Source organism: Neofelis nebulosa, chromosome 10 (genome assembly GCF_028018385.1).
Source record: "Neofelis nebulosa isolate mNeoNeb1 chromosome 10, mNeoNeb1.pri, whole genome shotgun sequence".
NCBI lineage: Eukaryota > Metazoa > Chordata > Mammalia > Carnivora > Felidae > Neofelis > Neofelis nebulosa.
This window is the reverse complement of record NC_080791.1, coordinates 32773850-32788533: the sequence shown is the minus strand read 5'-3', so window position 1 is coordinate 32788533 and position 14684 is coordinate 32773850. Positions and strand designations below refer to the sequence as shown.

General features: G+C 36.2%; 1 protein-coding gene and 1 long non-coding RNA gene across 3 annotated transcripts in view; one reads left to right on the top strand and one right to left on the bottom strand.

The window, feature by feature from the left end:
- PGR (progesterone receptor) overlaps positions 1-14684 on the bottom strand; it is a 107188-nt gene that overhangs the window by 24900 nt on the left and 67604 nt on the right. For both annotated transcript variants that reach the window (XM_058687385.1, XM_058687386.1), the window contains one exon: positions 10454-10759. In XM_058687385.1, coding sequence (XP_058543368.1) covers positions 10454-10759 — 306 coding nt within the window. The remainder of the gene's footprint in view (positions 1-10453; positions 10760-14684) is intronic.
- LOC131487097 (uncharacterized) overlaps positions 3156-14684 on the top strand; it is a 47206-nt gene continuing 35677 nt past the window's right edge. The window contains exon 1 of the long non-coding RNA XR_009249609.1: positions 3156-3234. This is a non-coding gene — a long non-coding RNA (uncharacterized LOC131487097). The remainder of the gene's footprint in view (positions 3235-14684) is intronic.

The following is a 14684-nucleotide window of genomic DNA, read 5'->3' as shown; positions in this document are numbered from 1 at the left end:
TTTCTGACAAAAGCCCTGTTACAAGCTGTTCAATCTTTAATGATAAAAAAAAAAAACTATGTGGTAACACATGACATGTATGATCTTCTAAATTCTGTGTTACTTCCAGGGTTTTGGTAAAATATATAGATTGTGCTCCTGTAAAAGCTGTCTTGCAATGAAACATTTTATCCACAACAAAGGCAGAGCATTAAATGCCTCAGCACATTCTGACACAAAGTATGAATGAACTTTGAGGAGCATAGAAAAGCTACAGCACTGTAAGTATAATCACCAACAGATATATGATTGTTTTTAATGAATAAGGACTTGATGGCTAATGATTTAAAGTAGCATAGTTCCTTTTATATCAATTCTGTAATTCAAATTTCTATAAATACCCTTTAAGCACCCCTTTGGGATGAAGCTTTATGGTTGCAATTAGGCATAGAGACTAGAAAGACTAATATTTGCAGTCTGGAGACAGAAAAAAAAATGAGAACATAATTATAATTCAGAGTGATAGTAGTATGGTTGATAAAGGCAAGAGTGATGTGGTAGAGCAAAGTGGCCTTTGGCTCAGTCTGGGAAGGCTCAGGGAACACTTCAAGATGATTAGAATCCTGAGGGCTAGTTAGAGACCAGCACGGGGGAAATGTGGGAAAAGGGAAGAATCTTCAGGTAGAGAAACAATATGTAAGAAGGCAGGATATTAAACAAAGAGCATTGTGGGAACTTTAGAGTTGCTTGAAGAGGAAGAATGAGAGATAACATTGTAAATTCAGGAGCCAAATCACAAAAGATTCTTGAATGTTAAGGCTAATAAGTTTGGACTTTGTTATGGAAAGAAAAAGGAATGATATAATTGATTATAATTGTTTTTAGAAAGATGATTCTGATGGCAGAAAAGGATTGTTTGGGGGCAGGATGAAACTGGTAATCGGGTTAGTCAAAGAGCTACAACTGAAATCTAGGAAAAAAGGGCAAGGACCTAAACTGAATCATGACAGTAGCAGTGGATGTAGCATGTATAATGAATCCTATATTTAATAAATAGAGTTGACAAAATTTGATAACTAAATGGATAGGAGATGAAGGAGAAAAGTGAGCTCAGGATACCCAAGATTCTGTCTGAGGCACCATTTCAAGATATAGGTTTTAGGTTTATGGAGTAGAAGGTCATATTGACTTGGAAATGCATCCATGTGGAAATACATAAATAGTTGAAATAGGTGGTCCAACAGTTCATTACAGGGTCTGGGTTTATAGTATGTATTTAGGAGTCATCAGAATATAGTGTTAGTTGAAGACAAGGCTATGAATGGGCTCATCCAGCCTGTGCAGAATGAGAAACTACTGGAGTAGAAGATGGAACTCAGGAAATGCCAAGTTTATGGTGTGAATGGAAGAACAAATCCACAAAGGAAACAAAATTTGTAAAAAACATATCCACCTCAAGGGAAATGATAAATGCCAAAGTATGAGTATCAGCCAGAAATGGTTATTTCATTAGTGTCTCCAGAGGCATGCAAAACATGGTAATGGCTGAAAGAATTCATTAGATTTGATAAAAAAAAATTTGTTGACATCAACAATATTAATTTCAGTGGAATAGGATGTTAGAAAAATCATTTTTTGAAAGGCTTTATAACAGTATTCTCAAACCTTGACTTTACTCATAGGCTAATCTCATTTCTTTCCCACCACTTGTGGGGGCAGGGAGTAAGTTGATTTATTTATTTTAATTGAGATGAAAGAAAAAAATCCTTTGTCACATATGCAATGGCTGTCCCTGACTCAAAGATATTTTGGCATGCTTCAAGGCAGAAAATAAGGCAAAGACTGTTGCAGTCTTCTGATACTGTTAATTGCAAGTAGTCTGGCCAACTGAGATTAAGGAGCAAGATATGTTTTCAAAAATGCAATATTTAAAAATGTTAAAGCATTAACCCTAATAGATTTTTTCACAAAATAAACAGAAAAATCAGGACAAAATTTCTAAAAAGCCAATATTTTCCCCAAACCCCTCTGTCACATAAAGTCTGCTACAATGTATTGATATATAGGATAAAGAATATTTCAAGGTGAACCTGAATTGGCAATGAGGACTTATTAATTTAATTTCCAAAGCGTACCCTGACTTTCAAGACCCTCCTTGATCAAATCATAACTATGACTCTAAATTTCCTTCTACTACTCTCTCCAACGTAAATTTATTGTCAGTGGCTTCTTAATACTTGGCTGATGAGCCCCCCAGGAGACCAATACTGTAGTAGTGTTTGAAAACCATATATATAATTGTATTTTCTCAGTTAGCAGGTATTAAATGTTATCATTACTATGCTGTGGAGGAAGGTATGATAACATTTTTTTGTGTTATGAATAGAAAAGATTGAGAATAATTCACCAAACATACCTCATGCTTTCCTTATTTTACATCATAAGCCACACTATTCCAAAGTCTCACTTCTTCAAGGTACAATGTAACTGACATCTTGACTCTGAAGCCTTTCTCTAGTCCCTGAAGATAAAAATGTCTTCTGTCTCTCTTTTCTTTATATCTGTATCTTATGTCACTTTCACATACCACTATAGTTGTTTGTGTATCTTATTTATTCCACTGGATTGAAGATTCCTTAACAGAAGGAATATGTCTTGTTCATTAAAAAAATTAACTATAACTAACATACAGTGTTGTATTAGTTTCAGGTGTACAACATAATGATTCAACATTTCTATAAATTACACAGTGCTCATCACTGTAATTACACAGTGCTCATCACTACACTGTTGCAGGTGTAGTCACCACCTGCAACCAAACAATGTTTTACATTATTAATGACTTTACTCTCTACAGTATACTTTTCATCTCCATGACTTATTTCATAACTGCAAGTTTGTATCTTTTAGACTCTTGTATCTATTTCATACATCCCCCCCTCACTCCTCTCTGGCAACCACCAATTTGTTCTCTGTATTTAAGTCTTTTTTTTTTTTTGGTGTCTTTATTTCTTCCTTTTTTAAAATTCCACATCTAAGTGAAATCATATGTTATGTCTTTCTCTGGCTTAATACCTTTTAGGTACACTAGATAAATGGGCTCATCCAGTCTGTGTAGGATGAGAAACTACTGGAGTAGAAGATGGAACTCAGGAAATGCCAAATTTATGGTGTGAATGGAAGAACAAATCCAAAAAGGAAACAAAATGTGTAAATTGAGAGAAACATGTCCACCTGAAGGTTTTGTTTCAAATGGTATGATCTCACTTTTTAAATCACTGGTAATATTCCATTATATATTTATACCACATCTTCTTTATCCATTCATTTATTAATAAGCACTTGGGTTGCTTCCATATCTTTTCTATGAATAATGCTGCAGTAAACACAGGGGTGCATGTATCTTTTCAATTAGTGTTTTCATTTTAAGTTTTATTTTAACTCCAGTAGTGTTCAGCTGTACCATGCAGTGATTCAACAATTCCATATGTTACTCAGTGCTCGTCATGAGAAATGTACTCTTCAGTCCCCATCACCTGTTTCACCCATTCCCCTGCCCACCTCCCTGCTGGTAACCATCAGTTTGTTCTCTATAGTGAAGAGTCTGTTTCTTGGTTTGTGTCTTTTTCCCCCTTTTCTTATTTGTTTTGTTTCTTAACTTCCACATATGAGTGAGATCATATGGTAATTTGTCTTTCTCTGACTGACTTATTTCACCTAGCATAATACTAACTCCATCTGTGTTGTTGCAAATAGCAAGATTTCATTCTTTTTTATGGCTGAATAGTATTTCTGTGTGTGTTGTGTGTGTGTGTGTGAGAGAGAGAGAGAGAGAGAGAGAACCATATCTTCTTTATCCATTCATCTGTTAATGGACACTTGGACTACTTCTATAATTTGGCTATTATAAATAGTGCTGCAATAAACATATATCCTTTTGAATTGATGTCTTGTATTTTTTGGATAAATGTCCAGAATTTCGATGACTGGATCATATGATATTTCCAACTTTTTGAGGAACTTCCATAAATTTGTGTAATTGCACAAATTTACATGCCCACCAACAGTGCACAAGGGTTCCTTTTTCTCTGTATCTTTGCCAATATTTGTTATTTATTATCTTTTTCATTCTGGCCATTCTGACAGGTGCGAGGTGATATCTCATTGTGGTTTTGATTTACATTTCCTCAAAGATGAGTGATGTTGAGCATCTTTTCATGTGTCTATTGGCTATCTATATGTCTTCTTTGGAGAAATGCCTGTTCATGTCTTTTGTCCATTTTTAAATTAGGCTTTTTTTTTTTGGTGTTGAGTTGTATAAGTTCTTTATACACTTTGGATACTAAAACTTTATTAGATATGCCATTTGCAAATATCTTCTCCCATTCAGCAGACTTTTAGTTTTGTTGGTTGTTTCTTTTGCACTGCAGAAGCTTTTTATTTTGAGGTAGTCCCAATAGTTTATTTTTGCTTTTGTTTCCCATGCCTCAGGAGACATATCTAGGAAGATGTTGTTACAGCTCCTCTCAGAGAAATTACTGCCTGTGCTCTCTTCTAGGATTTTTATGGTTTCGGGTCTACATTTAGGTCTTTCCTCCATTTTGAATTTATTTTTGTGTATAGTATGAAAACTGATCTAGTTTCTTTCTTTTGCATGTTGCTATCCAGTTTTCCCAATCCATTTGTTGAAAAGAGTGTCTTTTTCCCATTGGAAATTCTTTCCCCTTTGTTGAAGATTAATTGGCCACATAGTTGTGGGTTTACTTCTGGGTTTTCTATTCTGTTCCTTTGATCTATAGGTCTGATTCTATGGCAGTACCATACTGTTTAGATTGCTACAACTTCGTAGTATTTCTTGAAGTCTGGGATTGTGACCTTCGGCCTTGTTCTTTTTCAAGATTGCTTTGGCTCTTTGGGTTCTTGTGGCTCCATACAAATTTTAGGATTGTTTGTTCAAGTGCTGTGGAAAATGCTGTTGGTATTTTATTTTATTTATTTATTTATTAAAAAAAATTTTTTTTCAACGTTTTTTATCTATTTTTGGGACAGAGAGAGACAGAGCATGAACGGGGGAGGGGCAGAGAGAGAGGGAGACACAGAATCGGAAACAGGCTCCAGGCTCCAAGCCATCAGCCCAGAGCCTGACGTGAGGCTCGAACTCACGGACCACGAGATCGTGACCTGGCTGAAGTCGGACGCTTAACTGACTGCACCACCCAGGCGCCCCTTTATTTTATTTATTTATTTTTTAAATGTTTATTTACTTTTGAGACAGAGACAGAGCATGAGCAGGGAAGGGGCAGAGAGAGAGGGAGACACAGAATGTGAAGAAGGCTCCAGGCTCCGAGCTGTCAGCACAGAGCCCGATGCGGGGCTCGAACTCACGAACCGTGAGATCATGACCTGAGCCGAAGTCGGACGCTCAACAGACTGAGCCACGCAGGTGCCCCGCTGTTGGTATTTTAATAGGGATTGAATTCAATCTGAATATTGCTTTGTGTAATATGGACATTTTAACAATATCAGCTCTTCCAATCCTTGATCATGGAATATCTTTCCATTTGTTTGTGTTGTCTTCAATTTCCCTCACTGATATTTTATAGATTTCAGAGTACAGGTCTTTCATATTACTTGGTTAAGTTTACTCAGATATTTTATTGTTTTTGATGCCGTTGTAAATGGTTATGTTTTCTTAATTTCTCTTTCTGCTATTTCATTGTAAGTGTATAGAAATACAACTGATTTCCCTTGTATGTAACTGTTTTGTCTTGTTGCTTTAAAATTTTTGCTTTCTCATTACTTTTTGCCACTTTAATTATTATCTACCTTGGTGTGGACCTCCATGTGTTCATCTTCTTAGGGGCTCTCTATGCTTCCTGGACTTGAATGCTATTTCCTTGTCTGGGAAGGGAAGTTTTCAGCTTTTAATTCTTCAAATAAGTTTCTTTCCTCTTTTCTCTATTTTCTCCTTCTGTACCCCCTATAACATGAATGTTATTATACTTAATGATGTTACTGAGTTCCCTTAACCATGCTTTAATTTTTATGATTCAGTTTTTCTTTTTTAAGTTCATCTTGTTTGCTTTCCATTACTCTGTCATCCAGATGCTGATTTGTTCAGCATTCTCTAATCTGCTGTTAGTTCTCCTGTATACTTTTATTTCAGTAATTGTATTATTCATCTCTGACTGTTTTTTTGTTTATTTTATAATTCTTTGTTGAAGGTCTCATTGAGATCCACCACTATTTTTTTAAGTCCAGTGAATATCTTTATGACCATTACTTTGAATTATTTATCAGGCATATTATTTCTATTTCATTTAGATCTTTTACTATGATTTTGTCCAGTTCTTTCATTTGGGACATAGTCTTCTACCCCATTTTGGCTAACTCTGTTTGTTTATAGGTAGATGGACAGCTATGTTTCCTGGTATTAAAAGTAGTGGTCTTGTGAAGAAGAGGTTTTGTGGTGCCTGGTAGTCAATGTCCCCTGTTCACCAGAACCATGTGCTCCCGGGGTGTCTCCTGGATATTGGCTGTGTGAGCACTGCTGTTGTGGCTAATCCACTAGCTGACTGAACTTTCAGTCCAGTTAGCTGCAATGACTGGCTTTACCTGCTGTGGTTTCACAGGACAGGGTTTGGTCCCTGTGCTTTTGTAAGGCATATCTGAGATAATCATGGGTTTCTCGACAGTTGGTGTTGGCAGTCAGGCTAGCTGTCAGTACTCTGTTTTCTGCAACTATGTACACACCAATTGGCAGAGTACTCTCCTTACGTGGCCCCCTGAGTAGCTTTTGTTGGTAGTTGGGGCTGGCAGTCAGATCAAATTTTCCATCCAGGATGGCTGTCACAGCAACAGGCACAGTAAACAGGGGGCTCTCTTTGAGTGGCCAGCTAAAATGCTCAGCTACTGGAAGTGCCCATGTGCTGGTGTTGAGGGTTATTCCCTGCTATCCCCAGGGCAGGAGTGACTTAGGAATGGCATTGGTCCCTGCTGGGCTGTTTGCACAGTATATAAGGGCAGGAGCTCCTTTTGAGGAATGCCTGCTGAAGTGGAAGAGATGAAGTGGGTCTGCATGGAAACGTGACTTGGGGTGCATGATGCTGGCAAGATAGCAGGTGTTCCTGCTGATATCCACAAGTGTCCAGCTAGGTTGGGGGAGGGGAAGAGAAATGATGTCTGCCAACACTTTTGTTCCTGAGGAAATTTCCTATTGATGCATGTCCCTCCAGCCCATGTTCTAAGATTAGTCAATAACTCTCCATGTATATTCCAGGCACTATTCAAACTGCACTATATGTTGTGTTGAGTCAGTAGGGTTACTTATTATGCTAGCTCTTTAAGTAGAGAAGGTCCCAGTTTCCTATGCCCCTTTGGTCTCCCTGAAGCTAAGTCCACTGGTTTTCAATGTACCCAGAGTTAGGCCCTCCAGATTTTCAAAGCTTGCCAAGTTAAGCTCCGTTGGTTTTCAAAGTCAGATGTTAGGAGGACTTGTCTTCCCAGTGCACATCCCCAGTGCTGCAGGTGCCTGGTGTAGGGTCTGATCCTGTTGCTTCACCATGCTACGGTGTCCCTTCCATTTGTGGTTAGTCTTACGGGGCTTTGGTTCCCAACCATGTCCCTGCCCCTTTTCTTCTTTTCAATGTGGTCTCCTCTCCATGATTAATTGTGGAAGGTTTGTTCTGCCAATATTCACATCATTTTCAGAGTTAGTTTCACAGATACAGCTGTTATTTCGGCGTGTCTCTGGGACGAGGTGAGCTCAAGATTCTCCTATTCTTCTATCCTCCTGACCTCTGTCTTGTTCATTTTTCTAAAATTTGCAAATATTGTGTTGCTTCAAGTTCCAAATAAGAAAGTATTACCCACCGATGTTACGGCTAAATGTCAATGTAAAATCATTCACATAACTGATACAATATGTCAGATGTAATATATCTTAAGAGATATTTTAAATGTGTTACCATGAAGCTAAAGCATCTTGCAAATCTCCATTACATAGGAGCAATGATATCTCTGACATATGAGAGAGATGTTGGATAGGATGCAATTACCTTCATGGGTCCAAGAAAATAGAAGAGCACAAATAAAGAAAAAATGAGGAAGCCCTGACCAGGCAACAAGCATTCTCTCAGGGACCTGTAGATATACACCATGGAGCCCTTAGGCATACTGTTACTTTTGTTGTTGTTGTTGTTGTTGTTGTTTTACATTTGATCTTAATCTGACTTCCAAAATACTCTTTCCTATTGTGAAAGAATCACCTGATCTGCCAACATGTTTTACTAGCAGCATCATTCTTGCACTGTAAATAAGTAAACTGGCATCCTGACTTATTAACAGACCTCATTTAACCAAGTTAACATGTGAGTGAATGGATAAAATAAGTTTCTCTCATGAAAAATTGATCACCAAATGCTAGGATATGTTGCATCCAAATGTGTTCACACTATGAGCTCAGACTTTTGGCTTTTCTTTCTAACACTACTGTTTAATTGTTACATCATGCATACAGCATGCTATAGACACTTACTGAGTGAATCAAATGAATAAAAACTATTCTGGCTAAAAGTCAACTGAAAGGTATTGAGTAGCTAATGATACCAGATTACTTTATATACGTGAGTCCTTTCAAAAAGATCAATATATATGGTTCGCTGACCATTTTCATCATTCATACACTATGTAGACCATGCAAATATAGTTTAAAAGAGCACAGGCCACACAATCATTTGCTAATCGAAATTATCAAACTAGATTATCAAATAAGCTTCCCTTATTGTTACAGGTAATAGAAACAGTACCTGTAATACTGGTAGATGCCATCATTCTTTTTTACTTACACACAAATTACATTTTGGAATTATTAAAAAAGTTGCCACTAAATTCAGTGTAAAAATTTTCTCTCACTGTTTTTGGAAATGTGAGGATGAAATAGCTTCACAGAGAAGTGTTTCAACTTAAAATGTACACTAGCTTTTACCCAAAGTGAATAAATTACCTTTTAAGCTATAACTGGTTATTTTCTAAATTTGCCAACTGACAGTAGAATGTTTTTAAATAGTAAAGAACCTCCAAAATGCAAAAAATACAAACTGTATCAATCAAAATCAAAGAAATCACTTTTCCAAATAATATAAAAACTAAGAAAAGTTAAACACATATTACTCATATTTTTAAACAGAAGAAGTTCAATGCTATTGCAATAATTTAATAGAGATCTATCAAATTTGATAACCACTTTACAGCAAGTTTTAAAAATTCAGAAGTTTTCTAACAGAAAAAAATTACCTGTCCAACACTTTCAGTAACAATGGAGCTAATAAGAACCTGGTTATTTGGAATTTTCTATAAAATTACTTTATCTCCATTAGAATAGTGAATTTTATTAATTTTTATCAAAGTGTATTTTTTAAAAGATTCAACAAACAGGAACCTATTTTTCTTTCTGTTTCACATAACCTTGGATTTTCAATAACAAGTATTTCAAACATTTCAGGTAAAATAATAACAGAAATATATTAAGGCAAATTGAGAAAAAAATTCTTTAAAAAAGGCTGTTGAATTTACTTGTAGACCAAAATGGCATATGTTCAATTCTTGATTAGATACTGGTAAAATAAACTGGTCTAAAAAAGCATAAGGATATTTTTGGTGTGAAGAGATTGTAATTTAAAAACTGCTTTATTTTTACTTATGGGATTAATGCTTCCACAAGTAATGGCTACCCATGTGTTCTCCTGGCTCTGCAGTCTCAGATTTAGCCAAGTGAAAAATGCATCCTTGTAATTCTTTCAACCTCTAGGCTCATATGGAGCTGTGCTAAGGAAGCAAACTAGTTATTAAATAAAGTGACTTAAATCCCTTCATGATGGTACAACCCAAATTCTGTTATCTGCTTTGTCTGAGTATAAATTAGAGAAAATAGTGACTGGAAGAAATTCATTTCTCTATGTCCAAATTATTTACATATGTTTATCAGTTATGTTTCTTAATTAACTTTAAGCACCCCAGTGTACTCTGAATACTGTTTTGACATATTATATGAATAGAAACATCCAGTTTTATTTTCAACCATTTGAAGTTTGTTAAATTTGGTTAAATTAGCACTTAGAATAGAAGACACACTTTTAAGAAGATGGTCAATTTGTCTTTCTCTGAACTACTATAACATCTGTGCTTTAACATACAAACTTATGCTCTTCCTTAATTGTTTCAATCACGTAATTCTTGAATCATCAAGACTCAAAGTATTATCTATGACTATTGTATTTCCATAGCACACAGTAGGGTCCTAGACAAGCAACATATTATTTAGGATCCTAGATAAGTATTTCACACTGCTGAAATGCATACTATAACATGCTGTTTAGACAATACTTAATTTACTGAACAGGCCTTAACAGTTTTCCTAGTACAACAAATATGGTAAAATTTCCATTTCATGCTATTATATACAAATTATTATTACCTGGCAATGATTTAGACCACTTGACTACTGAAAGAAGTTGTCTCTCGCCTAGTTGATTAAGACTTGTCAGCAAAGAACTGGAGGTATCAGGTTTGGTGTTGTCATGTCCTGCATAGATCACATCTGGTTCAATGCTCATTAGCAGGTTAATCAATGGGGGGATCAACTGTATGTCTTGATTTGGTGAAAAAGCGATTCTCTGGCTTAGGGCTTGGCTTTCATTTGGAATGCCCACAGGCTGTGGGAGAGCAACGGCATCCAATGCTCTCATAACTCTGACTTTACTGAACTTTTTAAACTTTCGACCTACACAAAAGAAAAAAAGAAAAGATCATATAAATATATATCATCCAAATCTTTCAGCAGACTGTTATTTTTCTTAACAGAAATTAGAATTATAATTCTATAATTAGAATTATAGTTTAGGAGGTTTTAGCATCAATCTAATAAGATGAAATTGAATAAATAAAATGTTAGGTCTCAGATTTGGATTAAATAATTAATTACACCAGGGCCACCTGGGTGGCTCAGTCAAGCATCTGACCCCTTGTTTTGGATCAGGTCATGATCTCATGGTTTGTGGATTTGAGCCCTGTGTTGGGTGTGTGTTGACAGCATGAGGCCTGCTTGGGACTCTCTCTTCCTCTCTCTCTGCCCCTACTCCACTTGCATGCTCTCTTTCTCACACACCCTCAAAATAAATAAACTTAAAAAAATAATTACACTGCCATTTGGCAGGTTGGTGTGGTGTGAGATATTTACACCAGTATCCGATGGAGGATTATGAAGTTTTGCAGCAACATGAAAAGACAAATGGCTTTTAGTAAAGACTAAGCTCAGTATTGGTAAATATTCTGACAGGATTGCCTTCCAAAAGCTAATGCTACAGCCTACATTACTTAAAACATAATTTTCAGTAAATACCGAATCTTGTTTTGGGTTTCATTCCTTTAGGAATGTGTTGAGAGTAATATAAGATGATGGATGGGTTAGGAGGATCCTGGACTCACTTTGTCCTCCAGATATACCAAGATAACAGCTATATTTATTCAACTAACTCTGAAAATGATCTGAAGACTGGCAGAACAGAACTTCCACAGTTGTTCGTGGAGAGGAGGGCACATTGAAAAGTGTAGGAGGGGGGCACCTGGGTGGCTCAGTCGGTTAAGTGTCATGACTTCGGCTCAGGTCATGATCTCCTGGTCCGTGAGTTCAAGCCCCGCATCGGGATCTGTGCTGACAGCTCAGAGCCTGGAGCCTGCTTCAGATTCTGTGTTTTCCTCTCTCTCTGACCCTCCCCCATTCATGCTCTGTCTCTCTCTATATCACAAATAAATAAACATTAAAAAAAATTAAAAAAAAAAAAGAAAAGTGTAGGAGGAGTGGAAACACAGCTGGGTACTAAATATTTCATGGTATTGACACAAATGGGAGGGACATCACAAGCATGGAAAAGCAAGAGGATCTGACCCCACACTAGGCACCACCTGCATTGGGCACCTGTGCCAGGAAGATGAGTCCATATAACATTGGGCTTTCAATATCAGCATGGTTTAACATGAAGAGCTTTAAAAATCAGTGGGCTTAAAGCCCATCTTTGTGGGAACTAGTGCAAATATTCTCCATCTACCTTGCTAAAACTGTGTACTCAACTGCTGAATTTCCCTGTAGAGACTCACTCCACCTAACCCCACCTGCCTCAGTAGGCATCCATCAATCCATCTGGCTCTGGGAAGCAGAAGGAAGATAACTTCATATACCAGCATGTCCACAGTCCTAGCAGCCCAGCCTCTTGGCTACCTGCACAGGAAACAAGCCTTACCCCTCATATACCTGAAACTGTGTCAGAGTGGCTAATTGTAGACATTTGGTCTGACTGCTGGCCCCATCCACTAATAAGCCCATTATGACCTCAGACAAGACCATCAAAGATCGAAGACCGAACCCTGTCCAGTGTGCCCACAGCAGGTCATTGCAGCTGGTTGGGCTGAAAGTAACTGCAAATCATCCACAACAGTAGGGTATACACAGCTCTTACAGGGGCATCCCTGGAGCACTTGGTTTTGGTGACCAGGATGGTTTATACTATAGGGTACCACAGGACCTCTTCTTCACAAGGCCATTACTTAATACCAGAAAACATACGTGACCTACCTAATATACATAAACAAACACAGAGAGGAAAAATTACGACATAGAGAAATATCTTCCAAATGAAGGAACAAGACAAAAGCACAGCAAAACATCTAAATGAAATGAAAATAACCAATATGTCGGATAAATAATTCAATTATTGGCCACAAACATACTCACTGGACTTGAGAAGAGTGTAGATGATTTGTTAGATCTTCAACAAAGAGATGGAAAATACAAAAAGAAATAGTCATAAATAAAGAATTCATAACTGAAATAAAAAATACACTAGAGGAAATCAACAACAGATTGGAGGATGCAGAATAACACATCAGAGATCTGGAAGACAGTGTAATGGAAAGCAACCAGGCTTAACAAGAAAGGGAAAAAGGAATAAAAAATGAGAAGAGGTTAAGGAAACTCAGTGGCATTATCAGGAGTGATAATATTTGCATTATAATAATCACTAAAGGAAATGAGAGAATAAAAAGGGCAGAAAAGTTACTTCAATAAATAATAGCTGAAAATCACCTTAATCTGAGCAAAAAAATACATCCAAGTCCAGGAAAACAGAGATCCCCCAACAAGATGAACCTAAAGAAGTCCACACCAAGATAGGTAATTATAATGATAAAAAATTAATGGTAAAGCAAAATTTTAAAAGCAGAAACAGAAAACAGTTACATGTGAGGGAAACTCCATAAGGCTATAAGTTGATTTCCAAATAGAAACTTTGCAAGACAGAAGGGAATGACGTGATGTATTCAAAGTAGTGAAAGAAAAAGACCTACTATCAAGAATATTCTACTGGTAGATTATAATTCAGAATTGAAGGAGAGATAAAGTGTTTCACAGACAAACATAAGTCAAAGGAGTTCATCACACAAAACTAACCTTATAAGAAATGCTGAAGGAAATTTTTTGAGTGGAAAGAAAAGGTCAGAGCTATAAGAAAATTATGAAAGAAAAAATTCACAGGTATAAGCAAACATACAGTAAAGGTTATTAATCACTTATAAAACCAATATGAAGACTAAAATACAAAAGTAGTAAAATAACATATCTATAATAATCAGTCAAGGGATACACAAAAATATGTAATATATGGCATCATATACATAAAACATGGATGAGGGAGTATAATTTAGTGCTTGTAGAATGTGTTCAAATTTAAGTGACCATCAAGTTAATATAGACTGCTCTAATGTTATATCTGAAACCAATGGTAACCTTACAAATTAAAAAAAAAACTATCACAGATATACGAAAAAAGAAAGAAATCCAAGCATTACACTAAAGACAGACATCAAATCATAAGGTAAGAAGAAAGGAACAGAAAAGAAATGTAAAACAAACCTGAAAAAAATGAACAAAATGGCAAAAATTACATACCTATCAATAAGTATAAATGGACTAAATGCTCCAATCAAAATACACAGGGTGAATGAATGGATTAAAAAAAAACCAACACCCAACTCTATTCTGCCTAGAAGAGACTCACATCAGACCTAAAGACACATACCAACTAAACATAAAAGGGAAAAACATGTATCATGCAAAAGGAGTCGGAAAAAAAAGGACAGCAATATTTATATCAGACAAAATAGACTTCAAAACAAAAAGGACACTACATTTCAATAAAGGAATCCATTCAGTGAGAAGATACAAAAACTGTAAATATCTATTCACCCAACATAGAAGCACCTAAATATATAAAGCAAATATTAGCAGACTCGAAGAGATTAACAGCAATACAATAACATTAGGGGACATAGTATCCCCTTTACATCAATGGATAGATCATTCAGGCATAAAATTAACACAGAAATAGTGATTCTGAATGACACACAGCCCAGATGGACCTAATAGATATACACAGAACAGTCCACCCAAACACAGCAGAATACACATACTTTTCACATACACATGGAATATTCTCCAGAAGAGATCACATGTTAGACCACAAAACAATTCTCAATAAATTTGAAAAGACTGAAATATCAAGTGTCTTTTATGACCACAATAATATAGAACTAGAAATCAGTAACAAGATAAAACTGGAAAGAACACAAACACATGGAGGCTAAACAATTTATAG